Genomic DNA, 21,424 nt, shown 5'->3' on the forward strand with positions numbered 1-21,424 from the left:
CTCTTCCCTTTCTTCTCTTTCCTCAGACCATCGGCAAAGTGCTGATACAGTATGCAGACATCTTATCAAAGAACTTCCCAGCTTACTGCACAAAGGAGAGACTGGTAGGGCCTGGCTCTGGGCACTGAGAGGAAGGGAGTGGAGGATATTTGAGCGTGCCTCACCTGGTTTTGACTTCTCGTGCCCTTCATACTTTGCTTGAGGCTCATGCCACAAGATAATGAGAAGTGTGCCCCTGAGCCTCCATTTGATGCTTTTTCTCTACTAAGCATTTGCTTGTGTTCAATTAAAAATGTAGACATTCACAGTTAGAAAGAGTAATACCATGAGTTCCTGTGTAACTACCACCTAGCCTAAATTTAGGCAAAATGTTTACTATCTTTGTTCAAAGAGAATTCTCTGGATTTGCTTTTAGCCGGGAGATAGCTTAATAGAGTGAGGACCCAACCCTAGGGGTGCTGTGCTAAAACGGGCTAAGACTGAAGGATCTGTCTGTCTGTCCCCAAAGCCCTGTATCCTGATGAACAACATGCAGCAACTGAGGGTCCAGCTGGAGAAAATGTTTGAGGCCATGGGAGGCAAAGAGGTAAGTTTAGGGTGTGTGCTTACGGTACTCTGTCTGGGCTGCATTCCCTGGCCACAGAGCTCTACCTTCTCTCAATTAAGTGTAGATGACGTGTGCTTAGCTTCTGACTTAGGATGGCTTCATTTGAGAAAGACATTGTGACAAAATCCTAGAATGGAAAAGTAGCCATTGAGTTATGGTACTAACCCAGAGAAACAAGCATAGAGGTAGGGTCCTAGGAGGGAGAGTCGGGCATTTGGGGTATGGACCTAAGATAGAGAATTAGCCATTGGGGCCTGTTTCTAAGAATTAGGCTTGGGTCCTAGGAGGGAGGGGCAAACACTGAGGTTTAGTCCTGGGAAGGAGGAGACAGTATTGAGATATGGTCCTAGGAGGGAAGAGTGGATGTTGGGGTATCGCCCTAAGGGGGAATGGTGGCATATGAAGAAGTGAACCAGTCTAACCTGGCCTTCCCCTATGGCCATAGCTGGACTCTGAAGCTGCAGACAGTCTGAAGGAGCTGCAGGTGAAACTGAATACAGTTCTGGATGAGCTCAGCATGGTGTTTGGAAACAGGTCAGTGGCCTCCCATAATATGCAGCACTTAGACCAGATGTAGTTTCTGGACGTTCCGAGAGCTGCTATCCCTACTTGTAGACATTCCTGTGTTCCTCTGTGTCGTCCCTTGTGGGGACGCAGCATAAGGAAATGAGTCTGAATTGCTGCTGCTCCTCTGTCGGTGTGAGGACAGGGAGGGCTGCACTGTGGGCATATTGTAGCTTCCAGGTGCGGATCGACGAGTGTGTTCGACAAATGGCTGACATCCTGGGCCAAGTACGGGGCACAGGGAATGCATCCCCTAACGCCAGAGCCTCGGTGGCTCAGGATGCAGATAGTGTGCTGCGACCTCTCATGGATTTCCTGGATGGCAAGTGAGTAGCACTCTGAGAGGAAAGGTAAAGCTGAGGCCTTCAGACGGGAGCCTCCGGGGAGCGGGCACTCCATACTTTCCCCAGCCCCACCTGTTATCTGTATCTGTAGCCTCACACTGTTTGCCACTGTGTGTGAGAAGACAGTGCTGAAGCGAGTCCTGAAGGAGCTCTGGCGAGTGGTGATGAACACCATGGAGCGGGTCATCGTCCTGCCCCCACTCATTGACCAGACAGTAAGAACGCCACCCTCCCGATGGCTCCCACTGCCTCCTTTCCCTCACTCCCCACCTCCTGATAGTTTGCAGTCCTCTGCTTTTGACTGATCTCTCTCTCTGCCCAGGGCACCCAGCTGATCTTAACTGCTGCCAAGGAGCTGAGCCAGCTTTCCAAACTCAAGGTTCTTGGGGTGTGGGGTCCATGAGCCTGCAGGGGAGTGCCTGGGGGCCTGATGTTGGGGGAAGAGCTACTATGTGAGGGCTGTTTTTGAACTGGCTGGTGAGGGCATTTCACTTATGACTGCTCTGGGCTTTCCTGATAATGTTTTCTCTGGGGTTCCAGGACCACATGGTACGAGAGGAAACACGGAATCTCACTCCAAAGCAGTGTGCTGTCCTCGACTTGGCCTTGGACACCGTCAAGGTGGACACTCCCCTTCTCCTTCTCCAGGCAGTCTCCCCGCAGGCTAGCTGTCAGGCTCTTAGTACTGTGTATCCAGAGAGCATGGCCTGGGCAGTGTCAGGGGTACAGAGAGAGAGAAACCATTCTAAGCCCAAGACACTAGATTGGTAAGGTGATAGGTCGGGTGCATGTAAACTACCTCTGAGGCATCTGGGAAAGTACATCTGAGGTGTCAAGTTCCCTAAGGTTCAGAGAGGTAAAAGATCACTTTTGACTCTTCACTCTACCTAAAATGCTTCTATCTCATACCTGCCCAACTAGATAGGCCCTTTCTTCAAACACTGCCTCCAGGAATATGCCTTCCCCTACTGTTCTTGCCAAATACCTGAATGATGCTCAGGGATTCTGGCTGGCTCCATGGGTGCTTCTGATCATAGTGTGTCAAATAGTCTGTTCTTATAGTCTTCTGGCTTCTCTGAAGACAGTTGTGGGGCTGCCTCTCTGTGAGGCTGAAGCAAGTGATCATTTATCTTTCAGCAATACTTCCATGCAGGAGGCAATGGTCTGAAGAAAACCTTCCTGGAAAAGAGCCCAGACCTGCAGTCTCTACGTTATGCCCTCTCTCTGTATACACAGACCACAGACACTCTCATCAAGACATTTGTGCGCTCACAGACTGCCCAGGGTAAGGGACTAAGGACTACGTGTGCCCACCTCCCCTCCCATATACAGCACCTGTAGGGAGTTGTTACTGTTCAGCCCTCAGAGAGGAACCAATTTCTCCTCCAAGCTTGGCTTAGAGAATGTTGGCTGTCAACATTCAGTACTTACCCAGGCACATACCCACACAAGACAAGGGGTTGAGAGTTACAGGGGCTTTGGAAATGTGTCTGGGGTTTCCTTATTCCTTTTCCTGAGCATCTCCTCCTGCCCAGTGCACATTTACTGGGCTCAGCTTTGTTCAGCTGAGTAATTAAATGAGGAAGCCCTGACAGGGAATGGTTGGATGCACATGCAGCCTTACTGCTTGGTGGTGTTCTGGAGAGAAAAGGACAAAGGCTTCCCGACCAGACAGCACGGATGAAAAGATTAAGGCAGCTCTGGGCAGCTGAAGGGAGCACAGCAAGGCTGAGGGCTCAAGGGTGATGCTTATGCACTGGGGACTGACCACACTGATCTGTTTCGGGCATAGGGAAATATTTTTTTTTCTTGGGAATTTGCAGTCCCTCATACTTCTTCCTGCCTCCAGCTATACCTGTCCTAACCAAAGCACATCTTCAAAGAGAGGCTCATCCTGGAGTTCTGACCCGATCCTGGAGCCGGATCCTTCCAGGAGGCACCTACAGGCATACTTATGTGGGTTCCTCCAAGAAAGCTCAGTCAGGCTGCCAGGGTTATGACCCTGATGGCATAGCAAGAGTGGGAGGCTTGAGTCTTACTGAGCTGTGGGTGTGAACTACAGAGTTGACCCAGAAAGGAGAAATCTAAGTAGTTAAAACAGGAAGTGACTGGAGATAAGAAAGTGAAGAGGTTGTGCATTACTGCTCCATTTCCTACGCTGTTCTTAGTCGAGAGTCTAGAGGAAGAAACAAGACCAGCAGGGATGGGTGTGGCTGAAGGGAGCAGGGAGAACTGCAGAACTGAGGACATACAAGGCCGTAACATGAGGGAGGGTCTGAGTTAACCCACAAGGCTTTTGGAAGCATTGAACTACAGCTAGGTAACAGTGAAGACGGGGCATAAAGTGCTAGCGGGGCGTACTGTAGGGATTTTTGTCTGTCTCTTAAGGGACTAGAAAATCAGACGCTGGCACCTCTGCCTTTTCCTGTGGCCTTAGAAATGTTCTATCTATACTTTCTACTGTTCTGCCATGGTTTAGTTGGTCTCCAACTGGAGGAGTCTAATGTGGGATACTCAAGCATTGACTTTGCATCCTGCCCCCATCTGAGTTTCCTCAGAATGTCTATGAACTCTCTAATGACTGTAACTCTTTGACCTCTAACTGCTCTTCTTTCTCTGTCCTCCTGCTGCTCACTTCTTGACTTGCCTGTCCTCGCTCAGTACATGATGGGAAAGGTATTAGGTTTACTGCTAACGAGGACATTCGGCCAGAAAAGGGTATGTTCTTTTACATTGTGCAAATATGAATCAAACACTGACTTACCCAGTAGACTACAGTGAGCTGTATGCTGGGGGTGACTGAACTAGCTGTTCAAAGTCCAGGAGTTCTGTACCAAATCTTGCCTTTGGCAGTGGCCTGGCTTCTTCAGAGATTGTGACTAGACAGTTGTTCTGTGGGTTGAAGTAGGACAGAGAAGGGACACCCAGAAATCCCAAGGACAAGCACGAGATTGCTTCTCTTCTCTAAGAGCATTAAGAGATATAATTAAGTCAGAGCACAGTGACACATGCCTATAATCAGAAATCAAGAGACTGAAGCACGAGGCAGTCAAGTTCAAATCCACCCAGCACTGCACAGGGAATAAGAATGAGCAGAAAGCAGAAAGGAGGAGGGAAGTAGGGAGAGAGAATTCTCAGTATATTTTTGAAGTCAGTTTCTTCGGAGATTCTGCCGGTTTATTTTGAGTTATAGTGTACAGCCTCATTCTTTCTCTCCTTTTTGTTTCCTCTCCCATTTATTACTTCCCCATGACGACTGTGGGTGATTTCTTCCTGCTTCAGGGTAGGGTGTGAGGTGGGGCATTCTAAACCCTCAGGTGAGCTGGACTCTAGTTCTCCCGTGGGCATTCATCTGTCTGTCCCTCAGGGGCTGGTGTGGACGACCCTGTGGGAGAAGTCTCTATTCAGGTGGACTTGTTTACACATCCTGGCACTGGGGAGCATAAGGTCACAGTGAAAGGTGAGTGCTGTTTACTTAGACATCCAACCCTTTATCTATTCACTTTACTCTCCTATATCTGGCCTCCCTCTCCTCCCAGGCCCCATCCCTCAGGGATCTGAATCTGCTTCCTGTCTGTGGATCCTGTTCCCCTAACTGGACTGCCTTGTCTGGTCTTAGTGGGAGAGAATGAGGCTAGTCCGGCAGAGTGTGACCCTCTCTACCATGGCCTCACTCATCTCTTGAAAGCAGGGGCTTTCCCAGTGCTCCGGCTCCATCCTCCCCAAGGGAAACATGACCTAGGGCTTAAGAACTGGGAATACGGGGTTGGGGATTTAGCTCAGTGGTAGAGCGCTTGCCTAGCAAGCAGAAGGCCCTGGGTACGGTCCCCAGCTCAAAAAAAAAAAAAAAAAAAAAAAAAAGAACTGGGAATACTGGTGGGATCTCTCACAGATCTCCCTTGTTTGGTTAGTGGTAGCAGCCAATGATCTCAAGTGGCAGACAGCAGGTATGTTCCGGCCTTTTGTGGAAGTGACCATGGTTGGCCCACACCAAAGCGATAAGAAGAGGAAGTTCACAACCAAGTCTAAAAGTAACAGCTGGACTCCCAAGTACAACGAGACTTTTCATTTGTAAGTTAAGTTACAGAAAAGGAAACCTATGGAGCTCTGGAACTGGGGAGTGCTGGGTGGTAAGGCTGAAGAAAGTGGGAGTAGACCAACTGGTTAGATGTCAACCTTGGATGGATTGAGCAGAAAATGTTCATTTCTGGCTTTTTATCCCTGTGCTCATAGCCTCCTGGGAAATGAAGAGGGTCCCGAGGCCTATGAATTGCAGATATGCGTGAAGGATTACTGCTTTGCCCGGGAGGATCGTGTGATAGGACTGGCAGTGATGCCCCTGAGGGATGTGGCAGCTAAGGGCAGCTGTGCCTGCTGGTGCCCGTTGGGCCGGAAGATCCACATGGATGAGACAGGCATGACCATTCTCCGGATTCTGTCTCAGAGGAGCAATGATGAGGTAGCCCGAGAGTTCGTGAAGCTCAAGTCAGAGTCTCGATCCATAGAGGAAGGGAGCTGACCATCTCTGCCATCTTTGCCTTGTGTGCCATCCAGACAGCACCCACTGCTCAGATCAGTCAGGGAGAGTTAGCTGTGTAGCCAGCTTAGAGTCCTCGTAGTCAAAAAGCTGACTCTCCCAGTTAAGGATGACTAAGGAGAATCTTGGGGTAGTTAAGACTATGGCTCTTTAGAGAAAAGTCCTGAATCCCCAACCAGTAGGTCTGTGGTGCTAGAAGCTGAGCTGTAGAAGCTACTTCATGGAGAGGTTTTTCCACAAATAGAGAGGGACAGACATTCCAAGAGTGCCAGTTATTCTTGGTAGACAACTGTCCCCTCCACTTCCCACTTCCACCCTTCTCTAAACCACACTTTTCCAGGTAGGCACTTATGTGCTCCTCATTAGAACATGTTTAGAAGGCCTGGAGCTTGTACCTGGCTGACTCCATGATGCACAGTGGAGATTGGCCAGAGCAGGAACACAAAGAATGGAATCCACTGTCACTTGAGCAGCAGGACTGGTTTGTGTGGCTTCAGTGAGAACAAGGCTTGGAAACTGAACAAGATACCTTCTTCTGCAAAGACACCGAGCTATTTCCTTTGCTCAGAATAGCTGTCATAAGTCAAAGCAGGTTCACATGGTGCTTTGGAGCCCTGAGCAGAATATTTCTTTGGAATCCAGGCACCAGGGGTCTCATCTGCCCAGAGTACTCCCAGCTCCCTACTCCTGTAAGCAGGGAGTGATGCTTAGAACACACACACACACACACACATACACACACACACACACACACACACACACACATACCACAACACAACACAACACAATATCTTATATGTATAGACTTGAAGGCTAACTAAGGATCCAAGGATATTTTCTTGAGTAGTCCCTGATCAAAGCCAAAAAATAATGAAAAATGGTCTAGAAAGAACTGTTCTCACCCATGGCCACAAGCTTCTGGCCGTCCTCCTTACAGAAAGCATCTAGTCTTTGGCCTTCCTCTTTTCTTTGGGATCAGCTGCTGTTCCCCACGGATTGGTCAAGCATAAAGAAGGAACTTGGACTTTCATTCCTCTGTATGAGCTGGATGGAGGGGGGACTTTAGGACTTGCTGGAAGGTCAAAGACAAACCCTTTCAGCAGGTCAGATGAGCTTCCTGGACTCTTGGTCAGAAATGTAGCTTGATCCTTGGATTTCCTGATAGTAGCCTCCTGAAATTGCTATGGACTCAACATTTTCCACAGTGCGCCACAATACAGGAAACAAACTGAGCATCTTTGCTGTTTTTAATTATTATATGTGCCATTATTATGGGAAATTGTAGGGTAGACTTTAATAAATTATCTTATAACAACTTTTGGAGTCTGGAATTCTGTAAATATTTGGAAAACTATAAAAATGATTGTCATGTTTATTCATAGCTTTTGGACTAATAACCCCTGGTTACACTCCCCCTCCCCACTCCACTTATAGCCAATGGTGGAAACTAAGTGTTCTGAATGACCACTGACTCCACAGTCATTAGGCTGATTCATTTTGGTTTTGACTGAGACAACCAGTCTGATAAACAGTCTTGTTACATAGGACATCAGCTTCCTGCAAAAGGTGCAGAAGGGAAGGAGCTGACAGGTGCCACAGAAAAGTAGTCCATGCTTCCTCCTTCCTTGTCCAGGATCACTGGGGCAGATCACAGCCTGGGCAGAGGAGAGAGGCAGAGCAGAGCAGAGCAGAGCAGAGTATAGCATAGGGCCCAGGCTGCTGTGACAGCCCAGGCTGGGCTTTTTGCCCCAGCTCTTGAAGGCAGATAATCTGTGGTAGCAAAACTTGGAAGGTAGAGAAAGGAAGGTTAAAATGAGGCCTCATGGAATCAGAAAATACAGACCTCATAAACTCCTTCCTACCACAGCTAGCACCTGCAACAGGAAACTGGACCCACTTCCATTGTGTGCTAAATAGAGACTTTCTATTCAGTTGCCCGGTCATTTTAAAGCTTCTTCCTTCTCCCACTCCCCTCCTAAAACAGCTACTTTCTGTCCTGTGCATCAAAATTGTCCCCAGGGCCTGGGTAGGGCGGCTCACATGTTAAGAGCAACAGTTGGGAGATAGACATTTGGATCTCCGTGAATCTGCGGCCAGCTTGGTCCACATGGCAGTTCCAGGCTACAGTTAACCCTGCTGATAAATGGAATGTTCCTGGAAACCTACTACCTACTTTCTAGTTCCACTACCACTAGTTGTCACGGGACTTGATTGGGTTCGTTTTCTCTGCCAGTTGAAGAGCTACAAGCAGAGCGGGGGGAAAAAAATCTCAGCTGTGACAGACAGGTAGCTATAGAGAAATTGCAAAAGGGCAGATTCAGCAGTTGGAAGAAAGCTTTTTATTAAAAGTGAGAAAACATTCCTATTCAGCAGGGACTGTCCTGCAAAGGAGAGAGAGAGAGACTCTTCTGCAAAGCAGAAGCCCAGCTTCTTGATGGCTAGGAACTTGTCAAGTGTGAAGGTTCTTCCTCCCCTAATTTAGGGTTGGTGTGTTTAAAAAAAGACAGGACAGTTAGTTGGTTGGCCTACAACTATTGTATAACCATGTCCTGACCTGTCTTGAACTTGCTGAGCCAGTCCCTCAGCAGGGGCCCCACTGGCAGGAGGAGTTTTTAAAAAAGCCCATAAGACAACCACCACCTCCTCCTCCTCCTCCTCCTCCTCCTCCTCCTCCTCCTCCTCCTCCTCCTCCTCCTCCTCCTCCTCCTCCTCCTCCTCCTCTTCCTCCTCCTCCTCTTCCTAACCTGTTACAGAAGTGCTCCTCCGTGCTCTGATGTTCCTTTTCTGGTTTAATTTATTTATTTTACATTCCGGCCTTTGTCTCAGGTCAAGAGGGTAAAGAAGAAGCCAGGCATCTTGGAAGTTCACAGTCTTTATTACTTAGTCATGACCCCTCATGTTTGTATCAGGGACTCTGTCTAACTTCTCGTCCCTCGTATTTTTTTATTTCCCCTCCCCTGGATCGCGGATAAACCCCAGCCTTTGTTCCTGCTCTCTTTTTAAAAAGTACTTTAAAGTTGTATGTACTTTCGTGTGTATGGGTGTTTGCCTGCATGTATGCTAGTGCACCACCTGGGTGCCTGGTACCCACAGAGGTCAAAGGAGGCATCAGATTCTGGAACTGGAGTTATGGATGGTTGTGAGACACCATATGGATGTTCTCTGCAAGAACAAGTGCTTTTAACCACTAAGCTATCTCTCTGGGTCCTTCCTCTTTTCAGGTCAAAGCTACTCAGTGGTCACCTTGGCTTCTAAGCTGAAACTTAAGTCTCACCAGGAGGGCACACCCACCACATATCCACACACACAATCCTGCAGCTGACTGAATTATTGCCCTTATAGTTCCCTACATACTTGTGCACTGTGCCCCTCGGTGCTGCTTTACATTCTTGGGTCCTTGTTAATGTCTAGCCACCCTTTCCACTACCTTCTATATTAGTCTGTCACCTCTGGAAGCCATTGGGACTCGACCAACTCTGGCAGCACTCTCCATTGCCATTCTCCCCTCATTAGCATGTAGTTAGCCCCCGGAAGGATCTGAGGATTTCATCTCTACAGGACTCAGCCATCTCAGGGATTTAGGACCCAACTACTTCAAAGCCAGACTTTTCATCTGCTGTATCCTGGTTAGGGCGAGGGTAGCAGAAAGACGGGGGCGTGGCTGGAGACGGGGGCGTGGCTGGAGACGCCCGTGGCAGCGCGTGGGTGGGCAGGTCCAGCCCTGGGCGGAAGCTGTGGCTCTGTGGCACCTGCGCAGAAAGGTGCGTTAAGATGGAGGTTGCTGGAGTAGAAGGCTGTGAGGCGACGGTAAGTAGGGGGCGCCCGAGGAGAAGTTACGGTTTTCTTTCTGACAGCTTTGCTTGGAGACCTTATATTACTTGAACTACGGTTGCTAAGCCTCCTACTTCTTTGAGAACTATTGTAATACTCACCAAGAGAACTCTGTCAGTACTCCTTAAATATACAGGTTTCCCTGGCGCGCTCCTAGAGATGTCTTTGTCCATACACTTCAAGTTTTTATTCTCTGCCAGATAGCACCCAAAGGGCACACATTTGTCCATCTAATCCTTAAATCAGGTTAACCCTAAGTCTCCCAGCTGTTAGCCCTAGTAACTAAGGAAGTTTGCACATTTCCCCCAGAGTGTTAAGATTCTTGGGCATTTGCTGTCATTCTCATCCTTTTAATGCCTACTTGACAGGAAAAATTAAACTCTCTACCACGAACAGATTTTCTAATGTGAAACTGAGTAGGTATTTATGTATCCGAGGAACTGCCAAGGTAGACATTGTTACTTTGCCTTGAGATAGTGTCTTGCAGGATAGCCCTAACTGGCTTGAAACTCACTGTTTAGACCAGACTGCTCAGCAACTTGTATTGATCCTCCTGCCTCTGCCTCCTGGCTGGTAGGATCATAAGTATAAATTGTGTTTGGGGCCCTTGGAGGCCAGAAGAGAGCACCACATCCCCTGAGACTGTAGTTAAAGAGCAATAGCAGCTGCCATGTGTGGGAACTCAGTGCTACTGGAAGAGTAGCGTTTCTCCAGCCCCTTGATAAAGTATCAAACAAAAGAAGAGTAGAGAAAATTCCAGGTCTTCTAGAAGGTATGAACTAGCAGATTTTTAAAGGCTAGAATCACTTCCTTTAGCCTAAGTGTGTGGCATGTCTGTTCACAACACATGTTTTGCATGATCATCCCAGACCCAGGAGCAGAAAGGAAAAACTGAAAAAGCAATATAAAAATGGCAAAAATGGTATTGAAGCCAGAATCAGAAGACATAAATATGAGTCTCAGTGCTTATACGTAGTGTTCAGGAGTCTGGCCTTTAGCATAACAGTTTTCTGCAATTGATATTTGGAGTGGTAATTCCTGCCATATCTAACTTAGAGGGGGTGAGATGGACGTTGAAAACTATAAATTTTCTCTATGTGAATACAGAAGTTTTATGCAGAATCCTCTGTGTTCTGATAAAGTAACTCTGTCCCAAGTTCAAGGAAAATATATTTGTTGAGCAATTCCTATATGTCAAGTATTCTTCTAGGTCCAGGCCCTAGCATTGGATAAGAGACAAATAACCCATCAGCATATTAATTACTTAAGTATCTAGTGCAGACTCAACAGCATAGTGAAGTAATAGGAAGAATCTAAATTCTAGACTTAACTCTGCTGCTGTATATCTATGAAAAAGACTCTTGTATGCCAACCTGACTATCTGCATCTGTGAAATGCAGAGTTAAGGCAGCCTCAAATGTTCTTTCCAGTTGAACTTACCTAACGTAATGAATTTATTGCCTCCCAAGAATGCCCCTATCGAAACAGCTGAACGGTCAGAGAACCATAAGGACAAGTACTAAAGTCACAGTGGGTTCAGCACAGCAGTAGTAAACAGCAGAGTTGTTCAGTAGTAGAGTGCTCAGAGACTTCATGGAAGGCTAGGCAGACTGGGAAAGATGGAGACTGGAGTAGAAAAAGAGAAGGGGCCCTTGCAGGTATTGGAACGTGAATGGAACTTCAAATGAATAAAGCATTCATCTCTTCTTAATCCCCTTTAAAAGATTTTTACATTTTTTAAAGATTTATTTTATTTATTTATTATATATAAGTACACTGTAGCTGTCTTCAGACACACCAGAAGAGGGCCTGATCTCATTACAGATGGTTGTGAGCCACCATGTGGTTGCTGGGAATTGAACTCAGGACCTTTGGAAGAGCAGTCAGTGCTCTTAACCACTGAGCCATCTCTCCAGCCCCAAATTTTTACATTTTAATTATGTGTATTGGTCTGTGTTTGGGTATGTGCACTTGCGTGCCAGTGCTTACTGAAGCCATCAGACCCCTCTGGAGCTGAAGTTACAGGCTGTTGGGAACTGCCTGATATAGGTGCTTGGAATCAAACTGTGGTCCTCTGCAAGAGCAGTACATACTCTGAACCACTGAGCCATCTCTTCAGCCTCCATGTATCAGTTTTCTGATGTAGCAATCAGAGACTTAGCAGAAAGACAGTTGATACAGTCATAAAGATTTGACCTAAGGGCCTGGTCAGTGATAAAGGAACTATGAAGGAGTAAACACAAGGATTAGCAGCAGCAGTGAGTAGCTCTCCTAAGGCTGAGAGGATAAAGGCAAAGGACTGTTCATACAGAGTCAGGCTGGAGCCACAGCTCTGGGAGGAGGAGCTTCCAGACAAGAGCTGTGGTCTTAGGTGGTGAAAATCACGGCAGGAACTTGAACAAGGTGCAGAGGAATGATTACCCTAATATTCCCCATGCCCTTCACTTACTAGCTAGTACTCCATCTACCCTGGATGCCCACTTTACATTAGGTCCTTTCTTACATGCCAAAATACCTTCTCCAGCCAAGGTCTCAAAGTGTAAGTGAACTGACTGAATGAAGGAAAAGATAACCTCAATCCCCAGAAACCTGTTGCTCATTATAATGACTCTGGCTTTTAATGGGAGAAAGCTAAGAAGTCATCGAAAAGTTCTACAGTATCCTTAACTTCCGACATCAGCATTTTTAAATCATTCACTGGAGGAATCACCTGGATTTTTGTTCAGTGAGCTTTGATCACTTTAAAATTATTTAGATGCTGAGTTCTTTTTTTTTTTTTCTTTTTTTTTTTTCTTTTTTTTTTTTTTCGGAGCTGGGGACCGAACCCAGGGCCTTGCGCTTGCTAGGCAAGCGCTCTACCACTGAGCCAAATCCCCAACCCCATTTTTAAATGTGTAGCCCAGGCTGGCCTCGAACTCGTGATCCTCCTGCCTCTGCCTCCTTCAGCAAATCCTACCGGCGTGCGCCACCACAACCGGCGAGTTCTTTTATATGATATGAGGAAGTATATATTAGTGGTCCTCAGCGTTGAATGCACATTGGAATCGCTTGATATTGGATAATACTGAATCCACTATTTTGATTGGTTGGTTGGTTTGGTTTTTTTGTTTGTTTGTTTGTTTGTTTGTTTGTTTGTTTGTTTCAAGATAGGGTTTCTTTTTATAGCACTTGCTGTCCTGAAACTCACTCTGTAGACCAGGCTGGCCTTGAAGTCACAGAGAGCCACCTGCCTCTGCCTCCCAAGTGCATGAATTAAAGGTGTGTATCACACTGCCTGGCTTGAATCCACTATTTTGGTTAGTTTAATTTTGGCTGCATGCTAGGCTTTTGACATTTTTTTTTTTACTTCAACCTGAACTGGGTACTGCATATACCCAAAATTTCAGAACACTGAGGCAGAAGATTGTGAGTTCAAGGCCATGATGTGACATAATGAAATCTAGTCTCAAAAACAAAATGAGAGAGAGAGAGCTCAGGTAAGTGCATTCCTGCTCCTCCTGAACACTCAGGTTCAGTTTCAAGCACCCAGTGTGTAACTCCAGCTCCAGGGAATCTGATGCCCTCTTCTGGCCTCCACAGACACCTGCATTTGGGTATGTTTACCCGCACACAAACACATGCACATAATTTTAAATTAAAAATACTTAAAATCCCCATTTTAGTGAGAAACAAGATAACCCACATAAAGCACTGAGTAACGTGTCCAGCACACTAAATTTTTGCTGAATGGTAGGTATTATTATAACATCAGGATGCCAGCTGACTGACAAAGCAGTTTTTGTTTCGTTCTTAGGTGGTGTTTCTCTGAGATGAAATACGTAAAAGCTTTTATTTCAGGTAAGTGATCAGCTCATATCAGTTGAGGTGCAGGGCTCAGCAAACAGTCCAGGTATTGTCCCAGCCTGCACTGTACCATGCTCTCACACAGTTTGTGCTTTCAGGACTTCTGTTAAAGCACCAAACTGACACCCTCCTAGAAACACCTTGTAAATTGGGATCTGCACTGGCTGCGGATGCGTCTAGCTCAGTGATGCCCTAGTTTCAATCTCCAGTTGATCAGAATGGGGGAAATGATATTGTTTGCCAGGTGTGCTGGGACACATCTGTAAGCCCAAAATGTGGGAGGTGGACGAAGGATGATCAAGAATCTTGGCCACCCTGGGTGAGTTCTAGGTCAGCGTGAGCTACATGAGTCTTTGTCTCAAAAAACATATATATATATATATATATATATATATATATATATATTCAAGGCATTTGGTTAGGATTCAAACTTGATTTGCCTCTGACCTTGCCTGAAACTACTTTTGCTACAAAGGTAAGAGGGGAAAATTGCAGAATTGAACTTGAGGTTATTATTGATGGTATTAATTTGTACATGAGAGTACTGTTTAAGGGTACTTTTTTAAAAATATTTTTTAATCTTTATTAACTTGAGTATTTCTTATTTACATTTCAATTGTTATTCCCTTTCCCGGTTTCCAGGCCAACATCCCCCTAACCCCTCCCCATCCCCTTCTATATGGGCTTCCCCTCCCCATCCTCCCCCCATTACCACCCTTCCCCCAACAATCACCTTCACTGGGAGTTCAGTCTTGGCAGGACCAAGGGCTTCCCCTTCCACTGGTGCTCTTACTAGGCTATTCATTGCCACCTATGAGATTGGAGTCCAGGGTCAGTCCATGTATAGTCTTTAGGTAGTGGCTTAGTCCCTGGAAGCTCTGGTTGGTTGGCATTGTTGTTCATATGGGGTCTCGAGCCTTAAGGATACTTTTTAGAGACAATAAAAGTGATGTTTAACCAAAGAGCTGAAGCACATGGATAAGTAATTTAATTCTGAACATTTGTAAGCAGAAAGCCATGCGATGATAGCCAGGATGAAAATATCTTTCACAAGGCTTAAGGTGAGCATGTTCCTAATCTTTGACCTACAAGGTAGACAGTAATCCAGCAACTATTGTTGAATGTATCTGTTTAACTGAGATTACAGAACATCTCTTCTTAGACAGTGTTTGCCTAACCCTAGCCATTGCTGGACTTGAGTTGTAAGAAGAAGAAAAATACAAGAGAAGTTATTGAAAGTCTCTGAGAGACATGCTGGAGAAGAGAAATTCCTGGACGGGTTTGTGGATGGATAGCATGGAGTGGAGTGCATTTGAGAATTAGGGCAGACAGGAAAGTTAAGATGTTCAAGGTGAGTGCTAAGGAAAAGTAAAGTGTTGATACTGTGTTTGGTCGGCTGCCCGAGTAGTAGGCAGATGGATCAGCTGGATATTGGAGCTCAGGTCCCTGGAACATAACTCATAACTCAGTGGCCACCCTAGCTCGTGATGGAAGGCAATCACAGAGAAGACTGGACACCACATCAAGTACTACATCCAAGGGCCAAGGGCTTGCTTGCCCCAGTGCTAGCCAGCCTGGAAGAACTCAAGGTACAATTTAGGCAAACCCTACTACTGACCCTTCCTAGCCTTTCAAGGTTTCATTAAGTGTCAAGAGAAAGTATACGCATAAAGGAATTTATAAACAGAGCTGACCAGAAGTGGAACAGTTGTCTGGAGAGACTTTTTTCACTGCAAGTGTTTAAGCAGGATGAACATAGAGGGAAAACTACTCAGGGTAGATAAGTAAACTAGATAGCTCCCAGTGCCTGACTCATTTCTGCAATTTCCAGAATCAGAGTGACCTTAAGAGGTCAGCAGATATCCAGAGTGACTCCTAGCACAAGCATTCTTGGTAAACACAGAAGGCAAGTCTGTGTTTTGTTACGGTTAAGACAAGGCTTCACTATGTAGACCTGACTGGCCTGGAACTCCTCTGTGTAGACCAAGCTGGCTTTAGATCCACAGAGATGTACCTACCCCTGACTCCCAAGCACAAGAATTAAAGGGTTATACTGCCACGCCTAACTGGAAGGCAATTCTCAAATGGTTTCTTTTTAAACATGAGATTTAGTTTAATTTAGGCATGCTCAATTTGATACCCTTGTGGACGTATGTAGACTGGGAGCCTCACATGGGAATTCCTTAGGCTCCCATTAGAAATATACTGCTTTTTACTGTGAGCTACCACGTGAGGCTGAGTCCCCGAGTGTAGGAAGCTGGGCTAAGTTAGTCACAGAAGTGCCTCGCTCCATGGCTACCACATTGTAGCTAATGAAGTAGGGCAGCTAAGGATAATGTGCCTTTGGGTTGCTATTAGCTGAGAGACACACAGATCCCAGAGCTGATTTCCAGTATCAGCCGATAATGTGCTTGTATTCTCTGTAGCAATTGTCTTAATGAATTTGTCAGCAGGAGACATCATGTAGTGTGTGTTTTTTAGGGAGATTTTCCTTGGACTGTTATTTTAAATAAATCTACCTATCATGTTCATTCTTTCTTTAAAAAAACATTTCATTTATTATTTGTGTGTGTACACATGTATAAGGATCAACGAGCAGCTCTCGGGAATTGGTCCTTCTACGATGGTTCCAGACACCAGGCTCACACAGCACAGTACTTTTTCCCACTGAACCGTCCTGCCCAGCCTGTGTCTACTCCTTACTCAGTCGTGTTTTTATAAAACCCTTCTCCCCTGGCCTGCTCTTCTCATAGGAGAACTGGAGGACAAGATCGGGAAGGGGTGGGAAGATGAGACTGGGAGGAGACAAAAGAGGGGGGCTGCAGTCAGGATGTAAAGTGAATAAATAAGGGAAAAATATAAAACAAAAAATTCTTGATGACAAAAATCACAACCACAACCCTCTCCCCATTTAGAAGACTTAAGCCAACATGGCTCCAGTGACTACCTACAGTGGCAAAGAAGATAAAATGTTTACAACGTGATTGTAGCACAAAGAGCAATAGTTTATTCTGGAGAATAAAGTCAACAGAGTATTATGGGAGTTGGAGGGCCAAAGTATTTCTGTGTGTGAGATTGTGGAAACTTCATTGAGAAGTCCCCAGAATTTCCACTGGCCTTTATAAGATAGCTTTGGAGGACGTGACATTACAACAGTCACATAGATGACAAAAATGCAGGACACATAGTGACCAGTTTGCATAAAGGTAAATAGTGGAAGAGACAGGTGAAAGAGTAGGTTGGGTACAAATCCAAGCATCTTGAAGGTGAAGCTGACAAGTGGGCCTCCCTGCTGCTAAGGCAGTTAGTGGTTACGATACCACATGAGCTGTTGCTGCTCAGCCCTGCCTACTGTCTGAAGAATGCCTCCCTGCTGCTTTGCTTGTGTTTCTTCAACTTTTGACTGCTCACTCTACTACTGTGTCCTGCGTAGGTTCCTACATTTGGGAGCATTGAGACCATTGCTGTATTTGACACAAGCCTTCCATATGAATTTTTGTCCTTAGGAAAATGCAAATTAAACCTTTTGAAATTCTATTTTACACCATATAATAACAATAGTCTTAATATTTTTTAATTGAAAATAAAGCCACCATATGACTCAGGTACACCACCACCTAAAGGACTCTATATCCTACCACAAAGATTCTGTCAAATCTGTGTTTATTATTACTACTCATGGGCCTGGACCCAGTCGAGGTGTCCTTCAAATGAATGGACAATGAGAAGGGCAGAGAAGCACCAGGAAGTTTTCTCCCGTGTAAAGAAAAGGTTAGAGTCAGTGCTGCTTGTAAAACAGTTTCCAGGGCAAGACACACCCAGAAAAACAGCTGTCCTAATATATACAAATGGAGTAGCTTAGAGTAGAGCACGACCTGAACTCAGCCTTTTGGTTTAGGTTTTAGTTTGAGGCAGGGGCTCACCAGAATGCCACCCCAATTTGTGATGCTCTGACTCAAAGTTCCTGGGGTTACGGGCACGCACCTCAGCCATATACCTTTTGTGCAACAATTTCTCAGTTGTTAGAAACAGTTCATTGTCACTGTCTTTGCTTTTCAGTGAACTGCAGTTAGCTTTATTAAGGTGACCATGAACTTCATCTTACTGAGTCCAGGGCCTCTTTATCTGGTTTCTCCTCTCCCAGGCCTCTCAGCTGGAACGAATGTCCTAGACCTTGTGCCAGCTCTCTCTTCCCAGCTGGTGATCTCATGTCTTCCAAAGTTCTAAACATTCTTACAGTGATATCAGAAGCAGAAAGTGAGACCCAAAGCCAGGAGACAAATTAGTCCCTAGAAACGAGCTCAGAAGTAAGAGGAACAAAGAGAAAATAAGTGAAAGAAAGAAAGAGGAAAGGAAGAAAGAGGAAGATCCGCCAGTTGCACAGTGAATAAGTTTCCTTCCATGCTTCACAGTTATACACAGTTGTAGAATGTGATGCTCTTCAATGTCATAGCAAACCAAGGTGTACCGGGAACTCTTGAGCCACCTGCCCCCAATATGTCCCTCCCTATGTTTATTCCTCTTGTTTCATACTTGCACCCAAACCACTGACAAAGCCAGTCAGCTTTAGGAGCTACCCTCGAATCATCCAGGTCTTGTCACCTTTATTTCATAGCCTAAGGTTCCTCTGCTCTCATTTCTCACCTAGACTCCTGCAGGAACTTTCCAGAGTTACTGCCTCCTTTCTCTTTTGTTCTCTTTTTCCCTCTTTGAGTCCTTATTATATAGAATAAAATAGAATGAAACCGGATGGTGTCTTTGTATTTAGATCTTTTAACTTTATTTTTTGAGACAGGGTCTCACTACATAGCTCTGGCTGTCCTGGAATTCATAGTGGAGGGCTGGCTGGCTTTGGACTCACAGAGACCCTCCTTCCTCTGCCTCCTAGGGATTAAAGGTGTGCGCCACTATGCCCAGCAGCCTTTAATTCTCTCACTGTCTTAGGTGGGGCTTTACTGCTGTGAGCAGACACCGTGACCAAGGCAAGTCTTATAAAGGACATTTAACTGGGGCTGGCTTACAGATCAGAGGTTCATCAGGGTGGGAGCAGGGCAGCATCCAGGCAGGCACGGTGCAGGCAGTCCTGAGAGTTCTACATCTCCATCTGCAGGCTACCAGCAGAATACTGGCTTCCAGACAGCTAGGACAAGGATATTAAAGCCTACCCCCACAGTGACACCTACTCCAACAGGGCCACTCCTTCTAATGGTGCCACTCCCTGGGCAAGCATATAGAGATCATCACACTCATCCTTTCTTATCTGTCTCAAACTCTTGTGGTGCTTCTCATAACAGTCCCGTAGTGAAGGCAGACTTCTGGCTAATCTTCTCATTGCTCAGCATGACCTGGTCTTTACCTACTTCTCTCTTTTTTAATGTTTCTCTCTCTCTTTTTTAAAAAAAAATATTGGTTATTTTACTTATTTACATTTCAAATATTATCCCCTTCCCAGTTTTCCCTCCAAAAACCCCCATCCCACCCCCTCCTCCCTGCTTCTATGAAGGTACTCCCCCACCCACCCATCCATTCCCTTCTCACTGCCCTAGCATTTCCCTACACTGGGGCATCAAGCCTTCAAGGACCAAGGCCCTCCCTTCCCATTGATGCCATTAAGGCCATTCTCTGCTACATATGCAGCTGGAGCTATGGGTCCCCTCCATGTACACTGTTTGATTAGTGGTTTAGTCCCTGGGAACTCTGGGGAGTCTGGTTGGTTGATATTTTTGTTCTTCCTATGGGTGTGCAAACCCCTTCAGCTCCTTCAGTCCTTCCCATAACTCCTCCATCAGGGTCCCCATGCTCAGTCTGATGGTTGGCTGCAAGCATCCACATCTGTATCAGTAAGACTCTGGCAAATCTGACTCCTGTTCTCAATGCTCTTGAGTTGCTGGCCCTTTCTCTGTACAAACACATCAAGCTTATTTTGTCTCAGAGTTTTTAGCAGTTACTGCTGGTTTTTGGTTTGCCATGACCTTCCAGATATCAGCACTGTGCCTGTTGTCCTGTCATTCAGGTCTCAGTTAAAGAACACTGATGACCCTCTCACCACAGCCAACTGTTCCCTGGGACACTGCTCCATTATGCATATTCATAAAGCACTTTAGTGTTCAGAAGTAACTCAAACAGCAGCTGCACTGTTGGCAGAAGTTCATCAGACCCCCTGTATACTGATAGCTAGTAAAGAGCCCAGCCTGTTCGTTTGTTGAATAAGTAAATTCCACCTCCTCTTGTACTGCCATCGTCAACATGGGGAGCTCACTGTGCTACAGATTATTACAGTAGAACTGGGTGTTGTTGTTGTTGTTGTTGTTGTTGTTGTTGTTGTTGTTTTTCAGTACTGGGAACTAGACCCAGGGTTTTTATATGCTAGGAAACCCCTTACAAATGAGCTACACCCTCAGCCTTTTTAAACTGTTATGCTGAGTCAGTCTCACTAAGCTGCTCCTCCTCACGTTATCCTGCTCACCATATAGTCCAGGTTATCCTAACCCTAATTCTCCTGCCTCCGTCTCCCAAGAAGCTGGGCCACAGGCATGCACTGCCTGCAGTGACCACTTAACTTGCTTCCCTGTTCTCAGAAGCTTCCCCGATCCTCAGTCCCTCATTACGACACTCTAGTTTTCTTGAATTTTAATGTTCTTGTATATTAACAGTTGCCTGTTAAAGATCTTCAATGACTTCTCACAGTATCGTAAGGTGGGCTGTTATAAGTGGTTTCTTCAACTATTCAAGGACCTACGTGAGATGGTAAAAATGAACATCATTCTAGCCCCTTCCATTCTAGCCTTTGCATGTTCCCTGTTGAATTGATCCAAGGACAAACTGAAAAGGAGACAGGACAAAGCAGGAATGAGTATTCTTCTAAAGGGTCCTTCCCTCCCTCCCTCCCTCCCTCCCTCCCTCCTTCCTTCTCTCCCTCCTTCCTTCCTTCCCTCCTTCCTTCTCTCCCTCCCTCCCTCATTCCCTCCTTCCTTCTCTCCCTCCCTCCCTCCTTCCTTCCCTCCCTCCCTCCCTTCCCTCCCTCCCTCCTTCCTTCTCTCCCTCCCTCCTTCCTTCTCTCCCTCCCTCCTTCCCTCCTTCCTTCCCTCCCTCCCTCCCTCCTTCCTTCTCTCCCTCCCTCCTTCCCTCCTTCCTTCCCTCCCTCCCTCCCTCCCTTCCCTCCCTCCCTCCTTCCTTCTCTCCCTCCCTCCCTCATTCCCTCCTTCCTTCTCTCCCTCCCTCCCTCCCTCCTTCCCTCCTTCCCTCCTTCCTTCCTTCCTGTTTTGTGGAGCTGAGTATTAGACCCAGGGCCTCATTCACACTAGGCAAGTGCTTTCCCCCAGTATCCTTGGAAAAGACATTTCTCTAAAAGATTATGGGATCTTTGAGGAAGAATGGGGGAGGTAAAGGAAAAAAAGGTTATGTTTGAAAGATTTTCTTCCCCCAATAATCCAGCTGTGAGAAGCTGGGGCTGTGACTCAGGTCAGGTGGAACACTTGTCTGGGATATACAAGACCCCTCGAGGGTCCCCAGCATTGCGGAACAATGAGAACTTTGAAGTTTTAACCATTTATTTCCTTTGACTATGAAACACAGAGCAACAGACAAGAAAACAGAGCTGTAGACATAAGCTGACTGACATGGACAGAGCAGTGGCACACAAAGGACCATCAACAGAGTTGGGGGGGACACCAGGGAGGGAAGAGATGCAGATGTCCC

At 46.1% G+C, this 21,424-nt stretch overlaps 2 protein-coding genes and 1 long non-coding RNA gene across 27 annotated transcripts in view; 2 read left to right on the plus strand and 1 right to left on the minus strand.

Moving 5' to 3' along the window:
* Window positions 1–7,369, plus strand: part of Unc13b (unc-13 homolog B) — a 215,142-nt gene extending 207,773 nt beyond the window's left edge. For 9 of the 18 annotated variants that reach the window (XM_087550947.1, XM_087550948.1, XM_087550954.1 and 6 more), the window contains 11 exons: window positions 27–104; window positions 509–586; window positions 1,053–1,141; window positions 1,345–1,497; window positions 1,607–1,730; window positions 1,838–1,894; window positions 2,056–2,136; window positions 2,653–2,800; window positions 4,883–4,975; window positions 5,427–5,586; window positions 5,749–7,367. In XM_087550947.1, the coding sequence (XP_087407073.1) occupies window positions 27–104; window positions 509–586; window positions 1,053–1,141; window positions 1,345–1,497; window positions 1,607–1,730; window positions 1,838–1,894; window positions 2,056–2,136; window positions 2,653–2,800; window positions 4,883–4,975; window positions 5,427–5,586; window positions 5,749–6,034 (1,347 nt within the window). In that variant the 3' untranslated portion in view covers window positions 6,035–7,367. 18 annotated transcript variants of the gene reach the window in all.
* A 1,541-nt stretch (window positions 7,370–8,910) lies between these two features.
* LOC148005760 (uncharacterized) lies at window positions 8,911–18,857 on the minus strand. Its single transcript, XR_015620843.1, has 3 exons — window positions 18,748–18,857; window positions 14,460–14,653; window positions 8,911–9,801 (listed from the first exon to the last, which is right to left on the minus strand). It is a non-coding gene; the product is annotated as an uncharacterized LOC148005760 (long non-coding RNA).
* The window catches only part of Atp8b5 (ATPase, class I, type 8B, member 5), a 119,998-nt gene continuing 108,370 nt past the window's right edge, over window positions 9,797–21,424 (plus strand). For 4 of the 8 annotated variants that reach the window (NM_001431282.1, NM_001431283.1, NM_001431284.1 and 1 more), the window contains 2 exon segments: window positions 9,797–9,859; window positions 13,677–13,720. In NM_001431282.1, coding sequence (NP_001418211.1) covers window positions 13,693–13,720 — 28 coding nt within the window. In that variant the 5' untranslated portion in view covers window positions 9,797–9,859; window positions 13,677–13,692. 8 annotated transcript variants of the gene reach the window in all.

Source organism: Rattus norvegicus, chromosome 5 (genome assembly GCF_021556685.1).
Source record: "Rattus norvegicus strain SHRSP/BbbUtx chromosome 5, alternate assembly SHRSP_T2T, whole genome shotgun sequence".
NCBI lineage: Eukaryota > Metazoa > Chordata > Mammalia > Rodentia > Muridae > Rattus > Rattus norvegicus.